Here is a 25,445-nt window from a genome sequence, read left to right on the forward strand (position 1 = left end):
TGAGGCTGGTCATTCCACTGGGGGGAAAGAAAGGGAAGTCAAGATGTAGGGGGAAAAAGAGGCAGCAAATAAGGGTGCCAGTGCATTAAATCAGGGCTGTCACGTGGCCGCTGCACAGTCCAGGACCCAGTGAATATGCAAGGGGAGGGGAGAGGCGGGAGGAGACGGGAGTAAAGTTTCAGAGGAGACGTTTGGGCACAGGAGATAAGGGAAGCCTTTCTTAGCAGAAGGAATAAGACAGGAAAACGTGTGATTCCTGGAGTACCACACCTCCAGGAATGGTTGGGAAGTTCTTTGTAACTGAAGGGGGGCTGAGGAAGTGGGAGCGAGAGAGGAGACCAGAACTGGACCCTGAGCCAGATCATGACAGATTTCGTACATCGCGCTACAGGATGTGGGTTTCACCCAGTGGGCGATGAAGAAACATTCAGATCTTTCACCAGAGACATGACCATCAGATTTCTGGTTTCAAAAGACAGCCCTGGCAGGGGTTTGGAGAATGGAGCTGAGGCTGGGAGGAACTGGAGGGAAAGAGACCAGGTAGGAAGCGAACACAAAAGTGCAGGCACGAAGTGGTGAGATCCTGGGTCGAGGCTGAGCAATGAGCACCAGGAAGAGGAGATGAATTCTCTAGACACTTCTGAGCATGATTCAGTGATGTGAGGAATGGCAGGAAGAGTGGAAGATGGTTGTCGAGACTCCCAGTTTGGTCAACCTGATGGACGGTGATGCTTAACAAGGACCATGGAAGGTGAGGATGGGAATTGAGACGATGAATTTTTTTGGCCATGACAGAACTTAAATGGCTAACAAGTTGGCCTTAATAAGCATCTTTGGCTCAGGAAAGAGATCTGGGTTTGAGCTGTGTGGATTGGGGAGTCACAGGTGTGTAAGTAATAACAAAAACCATCAAGAAGAGGAAAGGGATTTAAAAAATAAGTGCAGGGGAGATGGCCACATTATTTAATAAAATAAATATCTTATCCTTTGAGGTTAGCAAAACCATAATGAGATACACTTCACACCAACTAGGCTGGCTACTATAAAAGGAAAGATAATAATACATGTTAGAGGGGTGTCTGGGTGGCTCAGTGGGTTAAGCTTCTCCCTTCGGCTCAGGTAATGATCTCAGGGTCCTGGGATCCAGCCCCTCATCGGGCTCTCTGCTCAGCAGGGAGCCTGCTTTTCCCTCTCTCTCTGCCTACTTGTGATTTCTGTCAAATAAATAAATAAAATCTTTTAAAAAAATACATGTTAGAGAGGATATGGAGAAAATGGAACTCTCATACATTCCTGGTGGGAATGCAAAATGGTGTAGCAACATTGAAAAACATTGTGGCAGTTCCTCAAAAAGTTAAACATAGAGTTTTCATACAAGCCAGGAAATTCACACCTATGTCTATACCCAAAAGAACTATACACATAGGTCTACACAAAACTTACACATGAGTGTTCACAGCAACATTATTCACAATAGCCAAATGTGGAAAAAACTCACAATCCATCAAATGCTGAGTGGGTCACCAAAATGTGATCTCTACAAAGGAATGTTATTCAGGCACAAGAAAGAATGCATAGATAGCATACGAAAGAAGACAGACCCCAAAGACCACATATTGTGTGACTCCATTTGTGAAATGTCCAGAATAAGAAAACCATAGAGACAGAAAGTAGATTTGAGGTTGCAGGGCCTAGGGAAGGGGGAGAGGAACTGGAAGTAATTGCTAACCTGTATGGGGTTTCCTTTTTGGGGTGATGAAAATATTTTGGAATTAAGTGGTGGTGTTGATTGCACGATTTAGTGAATGCACTAAAAAACTACTGAATTGCACACCTCATTGTTATTATTTTTTAAGGTTTTATTTGAGTATTTTTTAAAGATTTATTTATTTATTTTTGAAAGGGTGAGTGTAGGGGGGAGGGGCAGAGGGGGAGGGAGAGAGAGAGAATCTCAAGCCGACTTCCTGCTGATGCAGGCCTGATATGGGGCTCAATCTCCGGATTCATGAGATCATGCCTTGAGCCGGAACCAAGAGTCGGACGCTCAACTGACTGAGTCACGCAGGCGCCCCTAAGATTTTATTTTTAAGTAATCTCTACACCCAATGTGGGACTCAAATTTACAACCCTGAGATCAAGAGTCACGTGCTCCACTGACTGAAGCAGCCAGGAGCCCCTGAACTGCACACTTTAAAAGGGTGAATCTGGGGCACCTGGGCGGCTCAGTCATTGGGCCTCTGCCTTCACTCAACTCATGGTCCCGGGGTCCTGAGATCGAGCCCTGCATCAGGCGTTTTGCTCAGTGGGAAGCCTGCTCCTCCCTCTCCACTCCTCCTGCTTGTGTTCCCTCTCTCGCTGTCTCCCTGTCAAATAAATAAATAAAATCTTTTTAAAATAAATAAATAAATAAATATTAAGAAAATAAAAGGGTCAATTTTGTGGCATGTGAATTATATCTTAATATAAACAACTTAAAGATAACGAAGGGAGATTTTGGTCTCAATTGTACAATGAATGATAGAAGAGTTATATTAAACAAAACCTTATTTTACATATTATGCTTATCTTCTCTTGCTTTACTTTCTAAAGGATAACGATTAAATAAAGAATTGAAAGTACAAAAAGAAAAACAGAAAAATCCCCCAAAACCAATGCGCCAGAGACACTACATTGCAGACCATCACTATCCAGTGGAAATATAACGTGAGCTGTATACACAATTTTAAACATTCTAAAGTAAAAAGAAACAAGTGAAACTAACTTCAAAGTTTTGAAGACATACAAAATATCTTTTCAACACATAATCAATATAAAATTATTTATAAGATTTTACATTCTTTCCTTCTTGCTAACTCTAAACTCTGATGTGCATTTTACACGTCCAGCACACCCCAATTCGGACTGGTTCCCTTTTGAGTGCTTGAGAGCCACACGTAGCAAATGGTACCCTATTGGACAGGTCAGATCTAGAATGGTTGTCACTTCTCATTTGGCCAGTTGTATTTTTTCTGCATATTTGCATGTATGATGAGCAATTTTTAAAAAAGATTTTATTTATGTATCTGACAGAGATCACAAGTAGGCAGAGAGAGGAGGAAGCAGGCTCTCCCTGTAGAGAGCCTGATGTGGGTCTCGATTCCAGGTCCCTGGGATCATGACCCGAACGAAGGCAGAGGCTTTAACCCACTGAGCCACCCAGGCACCCCTATGATGAGCAATTAAAAAAAAACTTAAATAGTAAAGGGTTTATGTGACTGGCACCAGAGCCATTAGGAAGAGGCAAGCTGGGAAGACCACACCTCTTCCACGGTCAGACTTGGGAAGAAGAACCTCAAGGAAGGTTCTGCACTGGGCAGAAGGGTGAAGGAAACCGGAGCACGAGGGTCCTGAACAGCCAGGAGTGCTTCCTGACCACCTTCCTTGAGGTCTCCCTGAGGGCGGGGAAGATCTGCTGGCCGTGTTTGCAGTATGAGACAGAGTGGCAAGAAAGCTGCCGCCAAGATGGCCACCAGGACTGAACCTATTGAGGGCAAGGGGTGCATGGGACATGTTTCATCAATGCGGAGGGAATAAATGCATCTCCTATTCAAGTGGAGGTCCAAAGGGAAAGCCCAAAACACAGATTTTTTTTTCCTCTAAGTTAATGCAGTTTGTTGCAACCTAAAGTTAGAAGAAAGTTCATGACCCTCCTCAGTCACCAGCTGGGAAACCTCTTTAAGTCTTAATTTCTTCATCTGTCAGACAGGTCAAAGCCTACTTTAGGGAGGCTGGGGGTGGGATGAAGTGAGATAGTGTGGTTGGAAACAGCTGAGTGCCTACCTACAGGCTACTCGGTGTACGAGACTCTTCGATTTCTTCTGGGAAGGGAAATTGACTGCCTCATGACCAGGTACTAGGTTTTGGCTATGGTACTTTTGAGCGGCTTTGGGGCCCCTGGAAGCAGGAGAAGGGACTCACTGTACTTCCCTCCTTGACATCTTCCCTACATCTGGAATTTTCCAAGGCTGGAGGCTTGATTCTCTTTTTAAGTGGTAATAATTTCTTTGTCCCAAGACAAAAGGAAGCCAGGCGCACAGTGCATAGGAACGGATCCATTCCTGGGAGCCACAGTGAGGAGAATCTGGAGGTTAGCCCCATTCAGCAGATATCCCAACATCAGGAACTTGATCCTCTAGAAAACAGTGTGTGTGGCCTCATGTTCGCCCAGGCTGTGGAGTGTGTCCTGGGAGTGAACATCGGTGTCCTTTCCGGCATCCAGGGAGTCTCTCCTCTCCTTTCTGAGTTTTGTTTCCCCAGCTGGCTGTGCGTTTCAGCTGAGGGACAGTGTGTGAACGGTTCTATATATCATCCTATTTGGCTGGCGACAGACACCATGGGGGCCAAGGGCCAAAGGAAGGAGCCTGTGCTCTAGGGATCTGTTTGGGCCCTTGGAAAATATATTTATTAGAAACCATGTAAATATGTCCAAATATAGAGAAGTGGCTCAACCCGGCCATACGAGGGACTGTGCTAACATCCACTGAAAATGGTGTTTAGGAAGAATTTTCAGGGTTGTGGGAAAATGTCTACACTAGGAAAAAAAAAAAGCCAGGAAACATACTTTATGTGCCTGTGTGTAAGTGTAAACCGTGACCTCAGCCACAAAAGGAAAAGTACACAGAGATGCATACACCCCCCAAAACAGCCAGCGCCTACTATGAAACAGAATTAATAAAACAGAATTATTGGTTATTTTTTCCCTATGTTTTGTACATTGTCTATAATGAGCCTTATTACATTATACAGGTATCCCTCCCTTCACGAAAGGGTGCATTGGTGCCACTTTGCTTTCACAGGACTGACGGGACGACTGTTTTCACTAAAAGAAATCTGAAGTGGATTTCTGCTTCTACCAAAAAAAATGGGGAAAAGCAAAAAGAGCGCTCAGCGTTGGTTTTGTGGGAGCCCTCACAGAAGCAGCACGCACACCGAGTGGCAGCAAGAGGAGGGGTCCCCTGCACTCCCCGAAGCTCCTTCCCTCCCCCCAACTACACTCAGCCCCTCAGCGTCCAGCCGCCAGAGCCCTGAACGGTGTCTGTAAGCATCGGCACTTTATCCCCTTTTATTCTGTGTATTCAATAGCACAGATGTGTCCTGGGGTATCAGAAAAGCCTAAAAGAGGTTATTTTGGGGGTTTGGGAATACTCAAAAAATTGCCCATATAAATTCGTTGTCAGTGCTTCTTTGTTTTATGCCATTTCTGCTTGCCAAAGGTTTCATAGGAAAGCCCTGCTTTCTGATCGTGGGGGAAACCCATAAGCATAAGTTATTTTTTGAAGAAAGTCATCTAGAAATAGCAACCCTATGCTTACGCACCGCCCCCTATTCCCGCCTTTAAGGCCAGGACTGCAGACTGGAGGGGAAAATCTCCTTGACCACTGGAGTCTTCAGTGCTCTGAGGTCATTACTAAACATATTGGTGATTTCAAATACATTATATTTTTCAGGCAGTGAAGGACCAGAGACAGAGACGCTCTGGTTATCACTAAGTGGCAAGTGCGAGAGATGCTATTGTTGAAGGTGAGATGACCCATCTTGGGGAGACTGGGTAGAAGCAAGTGAGCTCAATGTCATCCTTTGTCACCTGGGATTCCAGGAGAAAAATTAAGTCCTTAATGTCTGAAGGTTCCATTGTATGTAGTGCCTTCATTTCTTTCCCATATATCTAGAATGCGACCTGCTATTTAGCATCTTTGGGAGAATTGAGGAAATAATCGCTCCATTAATTTTCTTAGGGCCTAATTCTCTTGCAAAACCCTGGCTGAGAGGGCACCTGGGTGGCTCAGTGGGTTAAGCTTCTACCTTCGGTTCAAGTCATGATCTCAGGGTCCTGGGATCGAATTCCGCATCTGGCTCTCTGCTCGGTAGGGATCCTGCTTCCTCCTCAATTTTTCTGCCTGCCTCTCTGTCTACTTATGATCTCTGTCAGATAAATAAACAAATTCTTTTTAAAAAATAAATTAATTAAAAACAAAAACAAACCCTGGCTGAGAAAAGCCGATTGTTTGTCTACAAGGACCCAGTCCCAGTTCTGTTCCACCTCTGGTCCAGCCTCGCAGTTCTGACTTCAGTAGGGGAAGGCTGCGTCTACATGGCCACGGAACTAATATATCCAGGGTCATCATACCCACATATCCAAACATTGGGCCTCCCAAAAGGGCAGGCTCTATGAATCCCAAGACATGTGTGGGATCCAAAGAGATAATCTGCTTATACCAAGTTCTCTAGAGAAGCCATATTACCTTTTTCTAGATCTAGAGGCAAAGAGGTTGAACTTCTCCAGATAGTCTAGGGAAGCACTCACATAATGGGAGCTGCCAGCCTAGGCTAGCTATATGCAGACCAAGTCTTACTGTCCTCTGTAGGGTATATCTGTGGCCCCAGAGATCATGGGCAAACTTGATTGGGTCAAGCTAAAAATGTCAGCCTATAATCTCAGATCCCTAGAGAGCTGGGAACGAGAAGAGCAAGGAAGGAAAAAAAAAAAAATGGAAAAAGTTAATGAGTCCTTGAGACTCATTCTGTCCAGAACACACTAAAAGGAAAATATGGCAATGACCCATCCCAACAGCTCAGATTCCAGAGTGTAAACTTTTGGGCTGATTTAATTGCTTGTTTACAGAAACTGGGAAAAAAGAATCCCTGCCAAATTGCTTTTCATTTGATTATTTGGACATAAAAATCATATTTTCTTTTTATTATTACTATTTTTTTAAAAAAGTAAGCTCTACACCCAACATGGGGCTTGAACTCCTGAGTCGTATGTTCTACCAACCAAGCCAGCCAGGCACCCCCAACACCGCATTTTCAAATTGTCTTAGATGAATGATGAATTCCTAGATGAATTCCTAACTCCTGCAGATTCAATCAAGTGTGACAAGAATGGAACTTGCAAAACATTTGTCCCTCGTTCGCGCAGCCAGGCACCGTGCTCACTGCGGGGGACATAGAGATGAGTAAGAGTCAGGCCTTGCTCTTAAGAAGTCGGGGGAAGGGGGCGCCTGGGTGGCTCAGTGGGTTAAGCCTCTGCCTTTGGCTCAGGTCATGATCCCAGGGTCCTGAGATCCAGCCCCGCATCGGGCTCTCTGCTCAGCAGGGAGCCTGCTTCCTCCTCTCTCTCTCTCTCTGCCTGCCTCTCTGTCTACTTGTGATCTCTTGTCTGTCAAATAAACAAATAAAATATTAAAAAAAAAAAAAGAAGGCAGAGAAACAGACAAGTGCTGAAACAAAGGTGTTAGGTATGTGTGTGTTGCCTAAAGTGACAGGAACTGCACACAGAGGGTGCTTTGTGACTGTAGGGGTGGAGCACACAGCCCAGGCTGGAGGGAGAGGGGGAAGTAGAAAGCTGTCACTTGAGCGGAGCCTTGAAAGAATCCAGGTTAGCAGGCCCAGGGTAGGGCCCGCATCCCAGTGAGAGGCGACGGCTGGTGCAAAGGCACAGAGGAAGCAAGACAAAGCGTGGCACCGTTGGAGAACCCGTGGTCAAGTGTAACTGTAGCAAAGGGTAAAAGTCAAGAAGAATATTAGTAGCTACAGAGATAGAGAGGTGTTGGGCTGCCCGGGGCCTCCTAAGCCACACCAAGGCGTGTGAATTTGATCATGGAAGCTATGTTGAGCAACTGAAGGCTTTTACGCAGGAGAGTGTCAAGATCATGATTCTATTTTATAATCAGACTCTGTCAGCTGCGGGGAGGATGGATTGCAATGGGGGGAGAAGAGAGACAGGGAGATCCCTTGGGAGGTCACGCCATTCTTACGGCTGATAAGTGATACGGGGGAAAGCAGAAGCACCACAGAGAGGAGGACTGGAGGCGAGGGAGGTGGCCCAGGTAGAAGCAATAGGGTTCCATCACTGGGAGAGTTTGAGAACACCGAGAGGCCCCAGAGTTCTGACCTAGGTGTGCCTAGGTCCACCTAGTTCTACCCCACTGTAGAGTGCAGGAAGAAAGGCAGGCTGCGAGGTGGAGTGAGGTGACTATGATTAATTTATTTTTAGACTAGTTGAATCTGAGACATTTGAGGAGTCCAAGAAGCAAGTGAATGATCTAGAACTCAAAATAGAGATCTAGGCCAGAGATCGAGACAAAGCACCTGGGTGGTAGCTGAACCCCGTGGGGTTGGCTGAGGGTACCCACGGAGACGGCCTCGGGAGGGCAGGGCCCTGGAAACAACAGCGAGGCGTTGGAAGGAGAGGCTGCTCTCAGAGGAGACAAGGAGGGAACAGCTAGAGAGAGAAAAAGGAAGCCAGGTGTGCGAGAGTGGTGTGTCTTGGCCCCAAGGGAAGTATTTTGAGAAGGAGAGAATAGTGGAATACCACAGAGTAAACAAACAGGGTAAGGACTAAGAAAGCATCCCTTTGGTGAGCAACAGGGAGGCCCGTGGAGACCTTACCAGGACTGAGGTCAGCGCAGAGGCGGGGCGTGTGAGAGTGAGTGTAGATACGATTTCTTACAGCTTGGCTGTGAAGGAAAGGAGAGAAGAGCCAGGGAACTGGAGAGAAAGAGCCAGTGGGAAGGAATGTGGGAGGGGAGCGACACAGAGAGGGAGAGAGAGAGAGAGGTTGAAAGAAAACAGATGATTAAAGGAGCAAAGGTCCCTGTGGAGACAGGAGAGAAAAGTGGGTGGGGGGCACTAGGCTGGGGCAGGAGGGGGGACATCTTTCCATGAGATGAGAGAGAAGGGCTCCCTGCTGAGCAGGGAGCAGGTGTGGGGCCCTATCCCGGGACCCGGGGATCATGACCTGAGCTGAAGTCAGATGCTTCACCCACTGAGGCACCCAGGGACCCCGAAATGCAAATCTTAATAGTAGGGTTCAAGAAGACAGCAGGCAGGGACGTGGCCCAAGGACTCGACAACACTCCAGTTGCTCTCAAAGATGCTTAGAAAAGATGATGGTGGCTCGCACTTTATTAAGTGCCTAGTGTTTGCAAATCACTGTCATTCACTTCTTCTAACTTTCATGCTCTTCAGAGGAGGTAGCATCATTGTTATTTACAGGTGAGGAGATTAAAAGTTCACTGGGCATTTTTTCTCTGACCCAACAATTCTACTCCTAGGTATATATCCAACACAAATGAAGTCATAAGTGCCCCCAAAAGATGTACAAAAAAGGCTCACAGGAGCATCGTTTATAATAGCCCCAAACCGTAAAACAACCGAAATGTCCATTAACAGTGAAATGAATACACAGATGATGCACGGCCCTACAATGAAACACACATGGAAATACTCTACAGCAGTGAGAGCGGGGAAAAAGGCTGCAGACAACACAATGTCACTAACATAAAGCTCCTTGAAAGAAGCAGAATACGGGTGTGTGGGTGGCTCAGCGGGATAAGCATTTGCCTTTGGCTTGTGTTATGATCTCAGGGTCCTGGGATCGAGACCCCGCATCGGGCTCTCTGCTCGGCAGGGAGCCTGCTTCCCCCTCCCCAGATGCCTGCCTTTCTGCCTGCTTGTGATCTATCTCTCTCTGTCAAATAAATAAAATCTTAAAAAAAAGAAAAGAAAAGAAAAGAAAAGAAAAAAGAAGCAGAGTACGGGGGAACCTGGGTGGTTCAGTCGGTTCAGTGTCTGCCTTCAGCTCAGGTCATGATCTCAGGGTGCTGGAATCAAGTCCCACATGGGGCTCTCTGCTCATCGGAGAGCCTGCTTCTCCCTCTCCCTCTGCCTGCCACTCCCCCCACTCATGCTCTCTCTCACTTTCTCTCTGTCAAATAAATAAAATCTTATTTTAAAAAAAAAAAAGCAGAATACAAAAGAACACCTACTGTATGATTATAAATGTGTATGGATGTTATATGTGTAATGTAAATATATATATATATGTGTGTGTGTATGTGTATATATATATAAAATTAAAAACCGGCAAGACTAACCTATGAGATCGGAGAGTCAGGATAGAAGTTCCTATGGCAGGGAGGAAGGGGGTAGAGCCAGAGAGTGGGTGGGGGTCCCGCAGGGCCCGCAACGTTCTCCTTCTTATTGCCTTTGTGAGAATTCATGACACTCTACATTTGCGTTTTGGATACTTTTCTATATGTGTTTTATATTTCGATAAAAACAAAGTGTTGGAAAAAATCTGCTATTGTCAAACATAAAATGAGACACAGAAAAGGCATTAAAGAATACAAAGAAAAGAAAGTAAAGCTTAGACACGTTCAGTTCCTGTCTAAGGCCACGTAGCTACGAGACAGTCAAGCCGGGAGTGAGCCCCAGACCCTCCCCACCCCCACGCTTGCCTTGTAAACCCAAGGCTGTCAGCTGTGTGCTGGGAAGGGACCTGTGTGCTCCTTCCTTCTCCTTGGGCACGGGTGGCCTTGAGGACAGAAGAAGGAGGCATTGGAGGTGACAATCTGCTGGATTTTCAGGCTGCTCTGGAGCTGGCTGCTGTCTGTTGACTGGTCACGTGCCCGATGTCAGCTCTGGAAGCGTTTCGGTGTTTTCTCTACCCCATCCAGGGAGCACTGAGCATTTTTCTTGTGACCTGACGTTTAACCTCTGACTACCATCACGGCCTCGTCAGTTTCTCCCCGCTTCAGTCCAGCCCGTGTCCAGCCGCCAGGGGGTCCCTCCCAGAGCAGCACCTTGCCTGCGTCCCCACAGAGCAGACCAACCTCATCGTTCCCTGACCACTTAGCACCCTGCGTCCCTCCTTGCCGGTCTCCGCTGTCTTCCCTCCCCACAGAAAAGGTGACTGCCCGCTGCCAAGGCCAACCCCTCCACTCCAGTGCATTCCATCCCTTTTCCAGCCTTTTCCAGCACCATTGAGGGTCCCCGCTCTACTGAACCAACCCCCCTAACATATAAACATGCTATTGTATTCCGTCTTAAAAAGAAAAAAAATCCCCCTTTAACTCCACATTTACTTCCCATAGCCACCCTACTTCCCTGTTTCTCATTAGAACAAAACTGGGGGAACAAATCGAAGACACTGGTCTGTATTCTTTATCTCTAGTCCTCACTGACCATTGTCCCTCTCGAGCCCACGCTTCGCTGCAGTGACCCCCATCTTGTCGAGGTCTCAGTGGCTTCCATCTTTCCAGTGACAACAGTCGATTCTCTGTTCTCATCTTATTAGACCTCTCAGCAAGAACGGACACAGTAGAGGCTCCTCTTAGAAGCCCCCTGCCCACTTGCTTTTGTGAAGCCGCTCCGAGCTCCCGCCCACCTCTCTCAGTCTCCTTCCTTCATGGGCCCCTTCTCTACTTCCAGTGCCTAAATGCTGGGTAACAGAGGGCATGGTCCTTGGCCCTCGGCTCTTCATCCACACGTTCTTCCCACGTGGCCTCTTCCACGCTCCTGGTTTATAGTGTCATCTAGACGCTAATGGCCCCCAGATGGAGACTTCAGCTCTACCGCGCCACTGAGCTCCAGACTGGTACGTGTTCAGCCAACCCAGTGCTTGCTCTTTGACGTCTACCAAGCGCCACGAACTTAACTCCTTCAGATCGAGTTCTTGATCTCCCCTAAACCACTCCTCTTCCACTGTTTCCTACCTCAGTAAATGGCATCAAACCTAGCCCAGAGCTCAGGCAGACCTGGGCCCCTCACCCCTCTCTTTGCCCCAGTGAGTTAGCCAGTCCTGTCTGTGCTACCTTTGAGGTGTTTCCTGAATCTGACCACTTCTCCTCCAGCCATCCTCGGCCTCTTGCCTGAGCTACTGCACACCTTTCTAGCGGGGCTCCCTTCTCCCCCAGGCTTGCCTTCCTACCATCTATCTGAAAGCTGGCAGAGTGACAGATCCTTTTAAAAACCTAGATCAGGGGGCACCTGGGTGGCTCAGTGGGTTGGGCCTCTGCCTTCGGCTCAGGTCATGGTCTCGGGGTCCTGGGATGGAGCCCTGTATCCGGCTCTCTGCTCAGCAGGGAGCCTGCTTCCCTTCCTCTCTCTCTGCCTGCCTCTCTGCCTATTTGTGATCTCTGTTTGTCAAATAAATAAATAAAAATCTTTAAAAAACAAAACAAAACAAAAAAAACCTAGATCAGATCACATCTCTCCCTTGCTCTAAACGCTCCAATGACGTCTCACCACCCTTGGAATAAAAATCCCAAAATCCCTCTGCTGAGCTGTAAGGTCCTGCATTATGTGAATCCTCTGACTTCTGGGCCTTTATCTCCTCCAAGCCCCTGACCCCACCACTTGCTCACCCTGGTCCAGTTACACTGGCCTGGCTTTTCCTTGGACATATTAAACCTCCTCCCCTACCCAAGTCTTTCTAGGCGCCGTTCCCTCCACTTGGAAAGCTTTCTCCAGACCTTCCCGTTGGCTGGCTCCTTGGGTCCTTTGCAGGGTCTGAGCCTGAGTCACGTCTTAAGCGGTATCTTCCCTGACCACTTTATAGGAAATCATCACAGACCCTTTCCTGAAAGTGCATTCTTCTCCTTTACGTGTATGTGCCATGTATATGTTCTATGGGATGTGCATATGTTCTATGGGATCTGTATATTGAAGAACGTGTATTCTCTGTCTCACCCATTAGAAGCATCCCAAGAGCAGGCAACTGTCTGTCTGACTCCGTACTCTATGCCAGCCTTCAGAAGCGCCTAATATAACAGAAACTTCCTAAATAGTTGGAGAATTAATGATTTAGTGGAGTCGTGAGTCGTCCTCCCTCCTGGTAGATACAGAACAGAATTCTTAAATCCTGCCTTGGAAAAGGATGCTGAGTCCTGGACAGGATGGAGGGAAGAGCAGTGAAGGCAAGAGAGGAAACTCAAGTTCAGGGTTTAGCCCTCACTACCAAGTTTCCAACCCAGCACTCTGCTCCCAGCTTTATGAATGTTACTTTGCTTTTTTTTTAAAAAAAGATTTTATTTATTTATTTGACAGACAGAGATCACAAGTAGGCAGAGAGGCTGGCAGAGAGAAAGAGAGGGAAGCAGGCTCCCCGCTGAGCAGAGAGCCCAAAGCGGGGCTCGATCCCAGGACTCTGGGATCAGGACCTGAGCCAAAGGCTGAGGCTTTAACCACTGAGCCACCCAGGTGCCCCCCTGTTATTTTGCTTTAAACCTCACAACTATCCTATGACAAGGTGTTGTTTCCATTTTAAAGATGGGGAAACGCAGGCTCAGAGAGGTAAAATAATTTGGGCCACACAGCCAGCCACTAGCAGAGAGGACCTGCTTCCAGGTCTAGCCAGACTCTGAAGATGCTAAGCTCAACACGAACTCAATACATTCTATACCCAGGGCTTCACGGAAGTTCTGCCCCCAGGATGTTCCACCTGGGGAGGGGGTTCCCCCACAGTCCTGCATCGGTGGGGAGGAAGGAGGCTGCTGACCTGATCTGCAAGTCAGGGCTGAGGATGTGATCACCCCGTGGTTCCTTCCCTTGAGGGAAGGCAGGGGAGGGGGTAGAGGTATGTGGGAGCAGCCCCACCTTATCCTCTCCTAAGCAGCACCCTGCCAAGCCCACTGGTCGTTTCAACAGCAGACCCCAGACACAAGCGAAGCCAAACTGTTCCAAAACAGCCTACGCTTTTCTGAGCTCCCGGATGTTGCAGACAAGAATTCACTAGTCCCCAGCCCTCCCCGCCAGTGCCCATTTACCCTGCGTCTGCCCTGTTTCCAAGCCAGCCACCCAGTGGGGGCCCTTGAGCCTGGGGCATAAAATAAATTAGGCTCAAAGACACGGAGAGAAGGGGACCAGGCAGGAAGTCGTTAAGTAAGCTTGCCTTTTTCCTTAAGCTAGGTCCTGGCGTCTCTGCCTTTCTGCCCTTCCCTCTCTCCTGCTGACAGATTGTCTTTTAATGTCATGAAAGATTAACAAAACAAAGGTTGATTTGGCACACACCTGTATAAAGTCTGAGGAATTTAGGGGAGGAGAAGTCGCTCACCGGCTCACCCGCCAGACACTTTCTGGGTGCCTTAGCCAATTTAATCCTCACGATAACCCTTCCAGACTGATGTCACCCTCCCTCTTGACAGTAAAGCAATGGGCCTCCACCAGCTATATGTTAATGAAATAGCGTTAATAACACCTCTGAGTCTAGAAGGTACTCAGGAAAGTTGAGGCTCTTCCTCAGGTCATGAGTGATGGTGGTGGTGTGGGGGGCAGAAGCAGAACCACACCTGGTCCCATCTGGTTCCAAACCCCCATGGGCTTTCTATTCCCCACACTGCCCTGGGCTAAGGGGGCCCTTTAGGGGAAATGAGTCTCTGAAACCCCTTCTTTCCTTGCTGGTTATGCCAAAAGCGATCCAATAAACAAGAAAGCACAGCCTGATCTGGAAAGGACTGTGTACTACGGTCCAGGATATTCTTGTTTATCCAACTTGGCAGAGAGAGGAATATCAACTTCTCCTCCCCCGCCCCCCAGTCATTGTGCTTTGTTGCAGTGACTGCAGTGTGTGTGTGTGTGTGTGTGTGTGTGTGTATAGACTTCAGGCGGGTGGACTGGATCTCCATCCAAGGACAGCGCTCTTGACCCCCTCTGTCTTCTATAGGTCTCCCAGTGCACTTCACCTAGGCTTTGCGCACCATGAGCCAGCTCTGGCAGGCTGACATGGTCCCCTACAGGTACTCCAGAGTCTCTTGGGGGAGAAAGAGAGGCCAAGGGAGGGTAGCCAGGTTACAGGAGGATTTTGTCTCCACTCTGGGTGTCTGCTCACATCTGCCTCTTCCTGCCTTGATGTGGGGACCCAAAGCCCCCAGCCTATCGGATGCCCTTGGTCAGTGGGGCTCATCCTCCTCCCCGGACCATCTGCCTCTCTCCGCTCATGTTTCATGTTTGCATCTCCTCCTGGGTCCTGCCTGGCCTGCCTCCCTCCTGCCACGGGTCCTATTCTCCCACGCTCTTCTCCCCGCGGTCCTGCTCAGAAAAGGTGAGCGACAGGGGTCGGGGGACTGTGTGTGGACCAGCTGCTGGGGCTTTACAGTTTAAAATTAATCAATCAGAGAGTCGATACATGAAGAAGAAAATATATCAACTATGGGTAGGAGCAACAATGAAAACAAACACCTGGGGATCCCACCACCCAGTCTAAGAAATTGAGTAACTACTCTTTCAAACCAGAGGGAGACACTTTTCAGACTCCAGGGAGAGAGATTTAAACGTGTCTAACCCCCCCTGGGTGCCTGCGGTCGCCTCCCCAGGTCCACAGGCCCCCATCACCTCTTCTGCCCTCTCCACCCCAGGGCTATTTTGGGTGTGTACCAGTCGGGGTTAATCTCCTTAATCGTTGAGCCGTGCCGCCCAGGCCACTCTTGATAGGGCTCAGCCCTCTGCAAAGGGCAATCTGAGGGTTGTGCTGCCGGCCTCGGGCCTTCCTGGCGTCCCCATCCCTATAGAGAAGCCGCTGATGCTGGGCCATGAACTGGGCCTGGTAGGGGAGGGGAACCGCTAAGCTGTGTGAGCCAGAAACCCGCAGGGAAGGTCAGAAGGCTGGGTGACTGGCTAGTGGGGTACTTCTGGTTAGCTTCTCAAGGAAGAACCTGAAAGAGCTTCCTCCACCCCCCAGGTCAGCTGCCTCTGCTCCTGGCTGGGTACAGGTGCTAATCCCCATTCCCTGGTAACGCCAGGGAGAAGGACAGGGGAGGCAGGCTGGAGATTTTCTTTCCCACTTGGGAAGGAAAGAGAACACATGAGTTGACCTGCTGGGATCAGGTTCCTGAAACTTGAGCCAAGCACATGGGTTTCCCTGAGCTCTTGGCCACACACCTGCCCAGGGGTTTTGTCTTCCACCTGGACAGAAGGAGAGCCCCCCAGAAGGACTAGGGGAGAACGCACAGGCTGAGAGGTCTGTCCTTTTAAAGGGAGGGAAGCAAGCCAGGGGTCAGCTCTGCCAAGCCCCACCTCCTACTCCTAACATTCATTCAATAAACAGAGGTTAAGGGCCCACCTCTATGCCAGGCCCAGTGTTAGCCCTTGTCCACCAGAATCACAGAAGCCGGTGAGGAAGAGAGATAAGAAAACAGGATGGCTTTGGTCCACAGCGGCCCGGAGTGCTCAGATCAGACATGACGCTGACACTTGCCTCCCTGGCATTCAGGGAAGACTCCCTGGAGGAAGTGGTGCCTGAGACCCGAAGGAGGCACAGGGGTGGGGTAGAGAGAAGAATATTGATGAAGCAGGGGGTAAACCAACCCAGGACAGCCCTGGAGTGTTCTATCCACTGAAGGAGAAGCCTGCCCGAGATGTCACCTGCGAAGCCACCCACCCAACAGTATAGCCAGAGTATGAATCTTGGGCCTCCTCTTCCCCTGGAGAAATCAAAACTTAAGACCCAAACTGGGCCAGGCTTCCACTCTCAGTGTCTGTCTAAAAAAAACAAACCAACCTTTTGTTATGGAAAATGTCCAGCATATGAAAGTAGAGAGAGCTGTTTAACAGGCAGGCTTGTGGACCCAACGTTATCAACTGATGGACAACATCAGTTCACCTGACCCCTTCCCACTCCCCTTGCCCACATTACTTTAAAGCAAATGCCCTAATCCTACCAGTTTTTCCTATAAATATTTCAGGATTTGTGTCTTTAAAAGGCAAAGATCCTTTAAAAAGTGTATCCATGGGGGTGCCTAGGTGGCTCAGTGGGTTAAGCCTCTGCCTTCGGCTCAGGTCATGATCTCAGGGTCCTGGGATCGAGCCCCACATCAGGCTCTCTGTTCAGCGGGAAGCTTGCTTCCCGCCCTCCCGCCTGCCTCTCTGCCTACTTGTGATCTATCTGTCAAATAAATAAATAAATAAATCTTAAAAAAAAAATAAAATAAGAATAAAAAATAAAAAGTATATCCATAATACCATTATCCCACCTAAAAGGAATTAACAAAAATTCCTAATGCCATCCAATATCGAGGCAGGATTTACTTCCCTAACCAACACTCAGTTCTAACACTTTGAATCCGGAGGCCACACTTGGTTTTACTATTTATGTTCCCAGTCCTGGGGGCAGGGATGAGCATTCAGCCAGAAAAGACCAGTGTGATAGCCCTGGGATCCCACAACAACTTATGAATTGGTAGTATAAGCCCTGTCACACCACTGTGGGGGTCTGTATGTGTGTGTTTTGTGATCCTAATTAGATGATAAATTCCTCAGAACAGGGGCTGGCATGATTGCTCTTTTTTGTACCCAGGTGAGGCAGAGAGAAGGAAGCACGGCTGGGTACTTGTTGCTGTGTGAACTTAGGGCCCTTACTCACTTCTCTGAGCCTCAATTTTCTGATCTGTATCATGAGGACGAACATACCTATCTCCCAAGAAGTGCGAGGCTTAAATAAAGGAAAAGGTGAAGATGTTCGCCTATTGAAGCTTCTCAGTAAGTAAATGCTCACTTTGCTGCACTTCCTAGAGGCAAGTTACTCTGTTTTGACTAACTTCCAGTCAGTTCCTCACGGGAGCAAAGGCCACTAGCAGGAAGAGCTACAGCCAGTCCAGCAGCCTGGAGCCCAACTGGGAGCCGCTCTGTGTCTGCGCTGTCCAAGGCCCCCCAGCCCGAGCACCCACCCGGGACTTGCTTGTTTATTGCTTACTTTGGCCCCTAGCTGAGCAGTTGGGCTTGGCTTTAAAGAAAGGGAGGAGCTGGGCAGGGGTAACATCAGTGAATTAATAATTGCATAGCTGTCATTTATCACACACTTATTATATGCCAAGCCCTGTGCTAAGTGCTTTCCACTATTGTCCTCTCGGTTCTTACAACAATCCTGCAGGCTGGATACTGTGTAGCTGAGGGGAAGGTGGCAGACTGGATAACTTGTAAGTTACTTAGTTATGCTCTTAGGAAGAGAGGTTGGTACTCAAACCAGGCTTTTCTGGCACCTAAATCCAAGTTCTTAAGCCCGCACTTACTAGCTTGCTAATGGTGCCGAAGAAGTCACTTGGTTGGGTTCATTGCCATTCATCCCAACTTACAGAGATGACTTCTGCTCATGGCTCGTGATGCACCCACAACTCCACTCAGCCACTCTGGCGACACATGCCTTTGGACTGGATGAGGAAGAATGGGGACAGCCTCTCCCTCCAAGGGAAAAATGGGCCCCGTAGCCATCTTCTCATACTGAAGATGCATACACATACACACACCACCCTCCATTCCTTGACTCGGACTCTGTTGGCAGAAACAAAGGTACCACTGGCAGGGGTGAGGGAAGTGGGGCTGGGGAGGTGAGGTTCGCCAGGCTTTCAGCAAATTGCATTTGCAAAAAGAAAAAAGCCTTTTGCAAATGCAATTTCCAGGAGTCCCAGAGCCCCTCACACTCTCCATAGCCTAAGCATCCTGCTTTGGGATTAAGAATGTTCTGCAATGGGGCGCCTGGGTGGCTCAGTGGGTTAAAGCCTCTGCCTTCGGCTCCGGTCGTGATCCCAGGGTCCTGGGATCGAACCCCGCATCGGGCTCTCTGCTTAGTGGGAAGCCTGCTTCCTCCTCTCTCTCTCTGCCTCTCTGCCTACTTGTGATCTCTGTCTGTCAAATAAATAAATAAAATCTTAAAAAAAAAAAAAAAGAATGTTCTGCATTTGACTTTAGCCTCAGGAGTATCTTTCTATATACCAGAAGCCACTGGGCACAGAGTCTGGGGACTAGGAGGGAGGGAAGAGGAGGGTCAGGCTTCAGAGTGGAAGTCGGGGATCCAAGTGGGAGATTTACAGAGAGGCCAAAGCCTTGGGTGTGCTGCCTGGCTCTCCCTACATGTCCCGATAGCTGTCTTGAAGGACCAGGCCCTCACAGGGAGTCCCCTATATCTTCTCATCCTTTCTATGAATGTTCTAGTATTTGCTCATCATTATCCGAGTGGCGGCATCAAAGGCAATCCCCTTGTCCACAGGGTAATGAATTTCTGAGCCTCTGACTCCCCTCGCTCCTAGCTTCTTAGTGAAGCCTTAAACATGGGCCCAAGGTGGTCGGGACAGAGAGAGAGGTCCAGTTCCCCTATCTCATTTTCCCTCATCCCTCCCTCCCCCAGCCCTACACTCAAGGAGCCAGGGCTCTGTCCGCAAACGTGCTCTGTGACTAGTGTCCAGCGCAAACTCCTACCCAGCCAGACATGTCACAGAAGTTCCGGGAGATACTGTTGCCTTTCTCATTCCCTCTGGGAGAATGAACATATCACGTGAACCTCTGGGTCTTGGTTTCCATAGAAGTAAAACAAAGGACAAGAACTGACACTGAACTTTCTCATGCAAGAATCCACAAGGACAAGAGACGTGGCCAGTAAGAACCAGCTCACAAAGAGAAGACAGTTTTCCCACTAACCCCTCTCTACAGCGGATGAGGGGCTCTATGAGTCACACTCAGGGGGAGGCTAGTCTAGTTTGTCCCAAGAAAACTCACATACAAACACATGGCAAATAAAGAACTCCTCCAGGCCAAGCCGGGAAAACAAAAACAGGTTTTGCTTAAGCCCATCCTAGACATTGGCAGATGTTTCCAAAATGGCCCTCCTGCCCTTGTCCTTCCACTGTCCCCTCCTCAAGGCACAACCCTGCTGGGAACTATCTTTATCCCCCAGCAAAGGGGACTTGCTGGCTTGTAAAAGGACTTACGACTAAAAGGAAGGGATGTTCCCTCAAGATGTTCCTTTAGGAAGTACAAACACCACCTTTCCTGTGAGGGTAACTGAAGCCACCAGGTGAAGAGCATTTCCTACCTCACAAACCCCCAACCCTTGACCCCTGACTCCTGACCGTTGCTTTGGGAAGCTCACATGCCCCTGAGCTTCCTCAAATCATCCATGTGCCACGAGTTGCCCATGGGGCCAGAGGGCTTGAAGACAAGCAGTTCTGCAAGGAGACCTGACTTTCTTTTCTGGGGTGACTGCCAAGAGACAGCACGCATCATTCTATCCCCTGCCTTCTCCCCCACAAGGGGTAGAGTGAATGTGCAGGGGGACAAGGATGAAATCAACTTGACAATGAACGCTTCAAGGACGTTCTCCAGCTCCCAACCTACCAGCAGCTCTATCTGCCACTGCAGGATGCTGAGTTCTCCCAACAGAGCCAATTTGTGCTTTATAACAGAAATTAGGGGTAAGAGGTTCACGCTGCACGCTCAGCAGATGGTAATCGGTGCTGAAGCGTTCCATCTCTTGCCAAAGAGACCGTTTCCTCGGAGGAGAGAAGCATCCTAGTCACGAGTGCGGGTCCCCCTGCCCTCCCCGCCCTCCCCCCTTCCCTCGCACGTATTGCTCACTCACGTCCATGGACAGCTCCCTCTGAATAAGCTTCTTGCTCTCCTTTTCACAGAAGTTGAGCATGGCTTCCCGGTTGTACGTGCCCACGGACTGCTTATCGGTCTGGTTTCTCTGCCGCAGGCCCACGGGGATGCTCCCGTCGGGGTCCACCACGTCCAGCTCCTTCTCCAGCTCCTCCATCTCCTCGGGAGACAGGGTGGACAGCAGGCTGTCGATGTCGGGGTCTTCACTCACCTGCCGGCGATACTTGGCTACCTTGGACATCTTGGCAAAGTGGGCTGTGGCTCTTGCGGGGTGTTGGGGGGAAGCTACGGGGGTCCTGGGGGCGGGGGGCCGTGAGGGGGAGGCACCAGCTGGTCTGGATGCGCAGAGTGGGTTTGGGAGCAGACCCCCCAACTGATTGAGGACGTGGCTCTTCCGCCCTGCCCCGCAGTGCCACAGGTGCCCAAGTGTTAACTGCAAGCTCGCTGGGAAGCCCCGGGCTAGTGGACCCGGGCTGGTCTCGCCGGGGGCCAATAAGACTTGACAACTGCCCGGCCCTGAAAGGAGAAGCCAATCCCCACGCAGGGGGCGGGTCCCGCCTCGCTGTCAGAGCCGTTTGAAACTTGAGGACATTCCAGGGAATCTTGGAGCTCTGTGTGACCAAATTTAGTACAGAGCATTTAGCCTTTTAAAGACAAGGGGGCCACGCAATGAGAAAAAGATACAAAAATGCAGAGGCTGGCAGAAACTGATCAGAGCCACAGGAGAGCCAGAAAAGCAGGGACCGGGCCAGGGTGGGTGGGGGCGGGGGGGGTGGTCAGGAACAGGCCAGCCCCAGGCATGCCGGGCTCAAGCACATATCTGACGTCTGCATCCCGGCTGGTTGTTGTCGTGATCCGTGCGTGGTCCACTGACTCCTTTCTACTGTATTTGGTAATGTGCCGGGGGACTCCCGGCTGTTTCCAGCTACAGGAAAGATAGGTGATTCCAGATACCCCCAACTACCCGCCCACCCATTCTCTCTGCCCAGAAGAACCTATGTGCCAAGCATCAGAGGCTTAGCTACTACTTGAGAGAGAGAGAGAGAGAAAATAAATCTTCACTGTGTACCCAAACTGAAAACTGGTAGGCTGTTGGGGGTGGGGGGTGGGAGAGTATGACCCGCACAAGTCAGAGAACTCTTAAAGGACTGTCCATTTCTAGGAAGCGCCAAGGGTTTTGGGAAGAGGGTTCAAACCTCCCTCTGCTCTCAGCTGCTTCTTCCTCTGCAGGGGCACCTGTAGACAGACCTCCTTCAGGACCCTCCACATGCAAATCCAAAGCACTATTGAGTGTGTCTTCAGGGAAATATAATTCTGGGCTGTTGGGAGGGATACTGTTGCAGCAGGCCTGGCATGTTTCATAAAAGGGCTTTCCACTGCTCATCCATCATGCTGCCTGCACAAGTCACAGAGACACTCAATCTCCTGCTCCCCCCGCCTCCTGCCACCAAATCCCTTCTAGAAGCCCTGGTGTAACCCATCGGGGTAGATGCTTCGATCTTTCCTGGCCTCTTTCCATCCCAAGCCAGAAAGAGACAGTCACCTGATCAGCATTTGCTGAGTCCAGAAATCGTCTGGGTCAAAAACTTGGCCCTGCGTTTAATGTCTACTAGTCCAGCTTTAGGTTAAGGCTGAGGTGGGGCCAGGACTGACGCGGGGGGACTGGAGTGCAGAGGTGAGTCAGGTAGACCTGAGAGGCAAGGTGGAAGATGGGCTTAGAGAATCCTGGGGGTTGTCATTTTTAAAAGGCAGTCATCATTCTGTCAGTGAGTCGGGAAGCATGTATTTATGGAGTGCTGACTATGTGTCTGACTATGTGTCTATCAGGCACTATAGGATGAGAGATACAAAAATAACTACAACCCGCTTATTCTTTTTAAAAATGTATACGTTGGGGGGCAAAACCTAATTATACTATAAGGCAAAGTAAAACAAGACAGGTGGAAGCAATTGTGAAAAGTCCAGTGGAAGACACAATAATTTTGTAGGAAGCAGTCAGGGTGAGCAGCCCAGAGGGTATAATGAAGGGCTTGAGCTAGCCTGAGGTGGGCTTTAGTTTCATCTGTTGGGTGGAAAGGATGCTTCCTGCACTGACAGCAAAGCCTCTAGCCCAACCCCACGCCTACTCCGGCTCCGCCTTGGGTCGCTCAGTCTCTACTCTCGCTCTTGCCTCGAAGGAGATTTCTGGAAGAGGTATTATGTCCAGGAATCTCTGGCTCTGGAGCCACCATGACCAACCTCGAGCCCCCAGTCCGCCAAAAGCAGCTCTTTCTCCGGCCTCCAAGGATTTTTCCTTCTTAAGCTTTTTACCAATGATGTCCAGTCCTCCAGGCCCAGGGGCAGCCTTTGTACTACCTGGTCTCAATGGCCTTCTCTCCAGGTCCAGTGGTCTCTGCTTAAGGAACACACTCTGAGAATAAATCCACAGCTTCCAAACTTCAAGGCAGGACTTGTGGCCTCCTAACCAATGTTTCTACCCACAAACCACTGTGTCTTCTCTGCCTTGGGTCCTGTCATTCCAAGTAGCCTGCTCTTCTGATATGACTCAGTCTAAAGCTTTTCACTACCTAAGGCCCCAGAAACTGTGGGCTCACAGACTCTGAAAGTTTTCCCTTGAAAGTCATCACAGTGGGGGGCCGGAAGATTCAGGAACACAGAGCCCATGAGCACAGTCTCCTCCAGCCCCTGCAATGAGGGACCACTGGCCCCCGACTCTGTAGGGGCATTAATTATCCAAGTTCAGAATCCACTTTCACTTGAAACACACATCTTGAGTGTCAGGGGATTCTCCGGTCCCAGATAAAAATAAGTACTACTGTGCTAGAATAAAAGGGAGAGAAAGGAAGAAAGAGAGACCTCCGGTCTCATAACCAAATACATGGTGGTGGGGGCAGAGGACAGAGGGAACCGGAACTGATTTAACTGATGCTTAGGGGTGGTTCTCACTTAGGCTGGATGAGCAGGAAAGGCACATTTTCAGGAAGCTAGGGTGACAGGATAGGATAGCAGATAAGATCACAGGCTCTGGAGTCAAATGATGTGGGCTCAAATCTGAGATGTGTGACCTTGAGTAAGTTATTTGTCCTCTCTGAGCCTTATGGGCCCCAAGCAGAATATGAGGGCATTAGAAGTACCCACCCGAAGGGGAAAAAAAGTACCTGCTGCACAGGGTTATGGAATTATTAAATAAGGAGTCGTAAAATAAGATTAAATAGGATAATGTGTGCTAAGTGCATCACAGCATCAGACCCACTGTCAGACCTCAATATACTGTTTGTCCATTTAGGATCACACTGGTTCTCTTCTTGTGGGGGGGTCGGGGGGGGAAACTGGAAGTTTCTTGAGAGCAGCAGACTTTGTCTCTGGAAGCAAGCCACAGGCCTGGTCCAGTACTCCTGAGGTGAGTGGACATGGGTGGAGACAGCACATGCCAGACTAATGTCCCCCCTGGAAGGAGAGCAAGGGGGAGAGCAAGAGGGTAGACACAACAGATTGCCTCCTGCACCCTCATCCTGACTAAAACCTCTCTGCCCACCAAACAGGTGCCAGGCACAGACTGGTTCCCCAGACCCAAGGTTTGGCTCTGGTGAGGGCCTCACTTGTCCATGCCAATGTGAGTGTCTCAGGGACTGGACCAGGCAGGACTGGGGGGTTTGAAGCTGCACACATGCCTGTGACCTCTTGGTAGACAAAGCTCTTTAGGAATCCCACAGCCTCCGGCTCAACGGAGCTCAGCCTGCGTAGGTCTGGGACCCTTGAGGGTACTGAGTGGTTGGAAGGGGCAGATTCTGAAAATGGCCATTTCCCTTCCTCCATAGGTCGGGTCTGTGTAAAAAGAAGTATTCTTGCTTCTTTTACTCATTTGGCGTTTATTCTCTTGCTCACTCCCCACAGAAGCTATTTCAGGCCTCCTCCTTACCCTATGACCTCTCTGTATCCTTCTAGAATGAACGCCTTTAGCTATATTAATACAGGAGATAAAACTCTAATATGTCTTCATTACCCTGGAAAGGAAACCAATCTGGTCCAAGGAGAGAAGGGAGATATCTCTGCCTTTACTATCCTGTAATTAAATCTGTTCCAGGGAAGGAAGTCCCTCTCTCTAGCTTCCCAAGGCCGTTGGCTTCTTCTTCTTCCTCTTTCCCCTCCTCCCCCTCCTCCTCTCCCTCCTCCTTCCCCTCCCCCTCCTCCTCCTTCTTCTTCCTCTTCTTCTTCTTTTTGAAAAAGATGTTATTTGTTTGTCAGAGAGAAAGAGAGAACACACAACCAGGGGAAGCGGCAGGCAGAGGGAGAAGAAGGCTCCCCACTGAGCAAGGAGCCTGCTGAACAAGGAGCCCGATGCAGGCTTCAATTACACGACCCTGGGATCACGACCTGAGCCAAAGGCAGACACTTAATTGACTGAGCCCTTCCAAGGTCATTTGGCTTCCAGATACATTCTTGAGAACTGGAAGGAAGTTATTTCTTCATGCTTAAATGCGTAGATACAGGAGAGATCCTCCTGACACAGCTGATTCTTCCAGTCTTACTTGTTGGTCATTCTCCGTATCTTCTGCCCTAGAACTTTATCACTTGATACAGCTTTGCTCTCGCTACTTTAGTCTTTCTGTCCTCCTGTAGGACCAGCAACCTATCCAGTGACAACACTATGTTCCTTCCTGCCCACACTTTTTCTTTTAAAAAGATTTTATTTATTTATTTGACAGAGAGAGATCACAAGCAGGCAGAGAGACAGGCAGAGAGAGAGGGGGAAGCAGGCTCCCTGCTGAGCAGAGAGGCCGACACGGGGCTCGATCCCAGGACCCCGAGATCATGACCCGAGCTGAAGGCAGCAGCTTAACCCACTGAGCCACTCAGGCGCCCCTCTGCCCACACTTTTGTGCTATTATTCCCTCTACTTCAAATACATTTCTCCTCTCCACCGATCAAAATCTGACCACTCTTCAGACTGTGGCTTCAATGCGTTTATCATACACATTTTGTGAACACACTCAGGCCCCCAGGTCTCCCTCTCTCCTCTCAGGGCCTCTAGCACTTACCATGTTCTATGTCACACATTTTGGCAATTTTATAAACTTGATCCAACTGTTTCTCAAGGTTGCATTTGTTCTCCCCAAGCACATTTTGAGGACCCTGAGGGGGTAGAAACCGTACCAATATTTTTTGTACTCTTTCCACCCTAATCCTAAAACTAAGGACAATCCTGGGTAGCCAGTAAGGGTCTTCTAATTGACTTGGGTTATACTCCCTCTAGGTCC

General features: G+C 49.2%; 1 protein-coding gene across 1 annotated transcript in view; it reads right to left on the bottom strand.

The window, feature by feature from the left end:
• The window catches only part of LMOD1 (leiomodin 1), a 40,176-nt gene extending 19,502 nt beyond the window's left edge, over positions 1-20,674 (bottom strand). Inside the window, exon 1 of the mRNA XM_004756289.3 lies at positions 20,168-20,674. Within this exon, the coding sequence (XP_004756346.1) occupies positions 20,168-20,428 (261 nt within the window). The 5' untranslated portion in view covers positions 20,429-20,674. The remainder of the gene's footprint in view (positions 1-20,167) is intronic.
• Between the last annotated feature and the right edge of the window lie 4,771 nt (positions 20,675-25,445).

This window comes from Mustela putorius, unplaced genomic scaffold (genome assembly GCF_011764305.1).
Source record: "Mustela putorius furo isolate JIRA1106 unplaced genomic scaffold, ASM1176430v1.1 tig00000508_pilon_pilon_pilon, whole genome shotgun sequence".
Taxonomy (NCBI): Eukaryota; Metazoa; Chordata; class Mammalia; order Carnivora; family Mustelidae; genus Mustela; species Mustela putorius.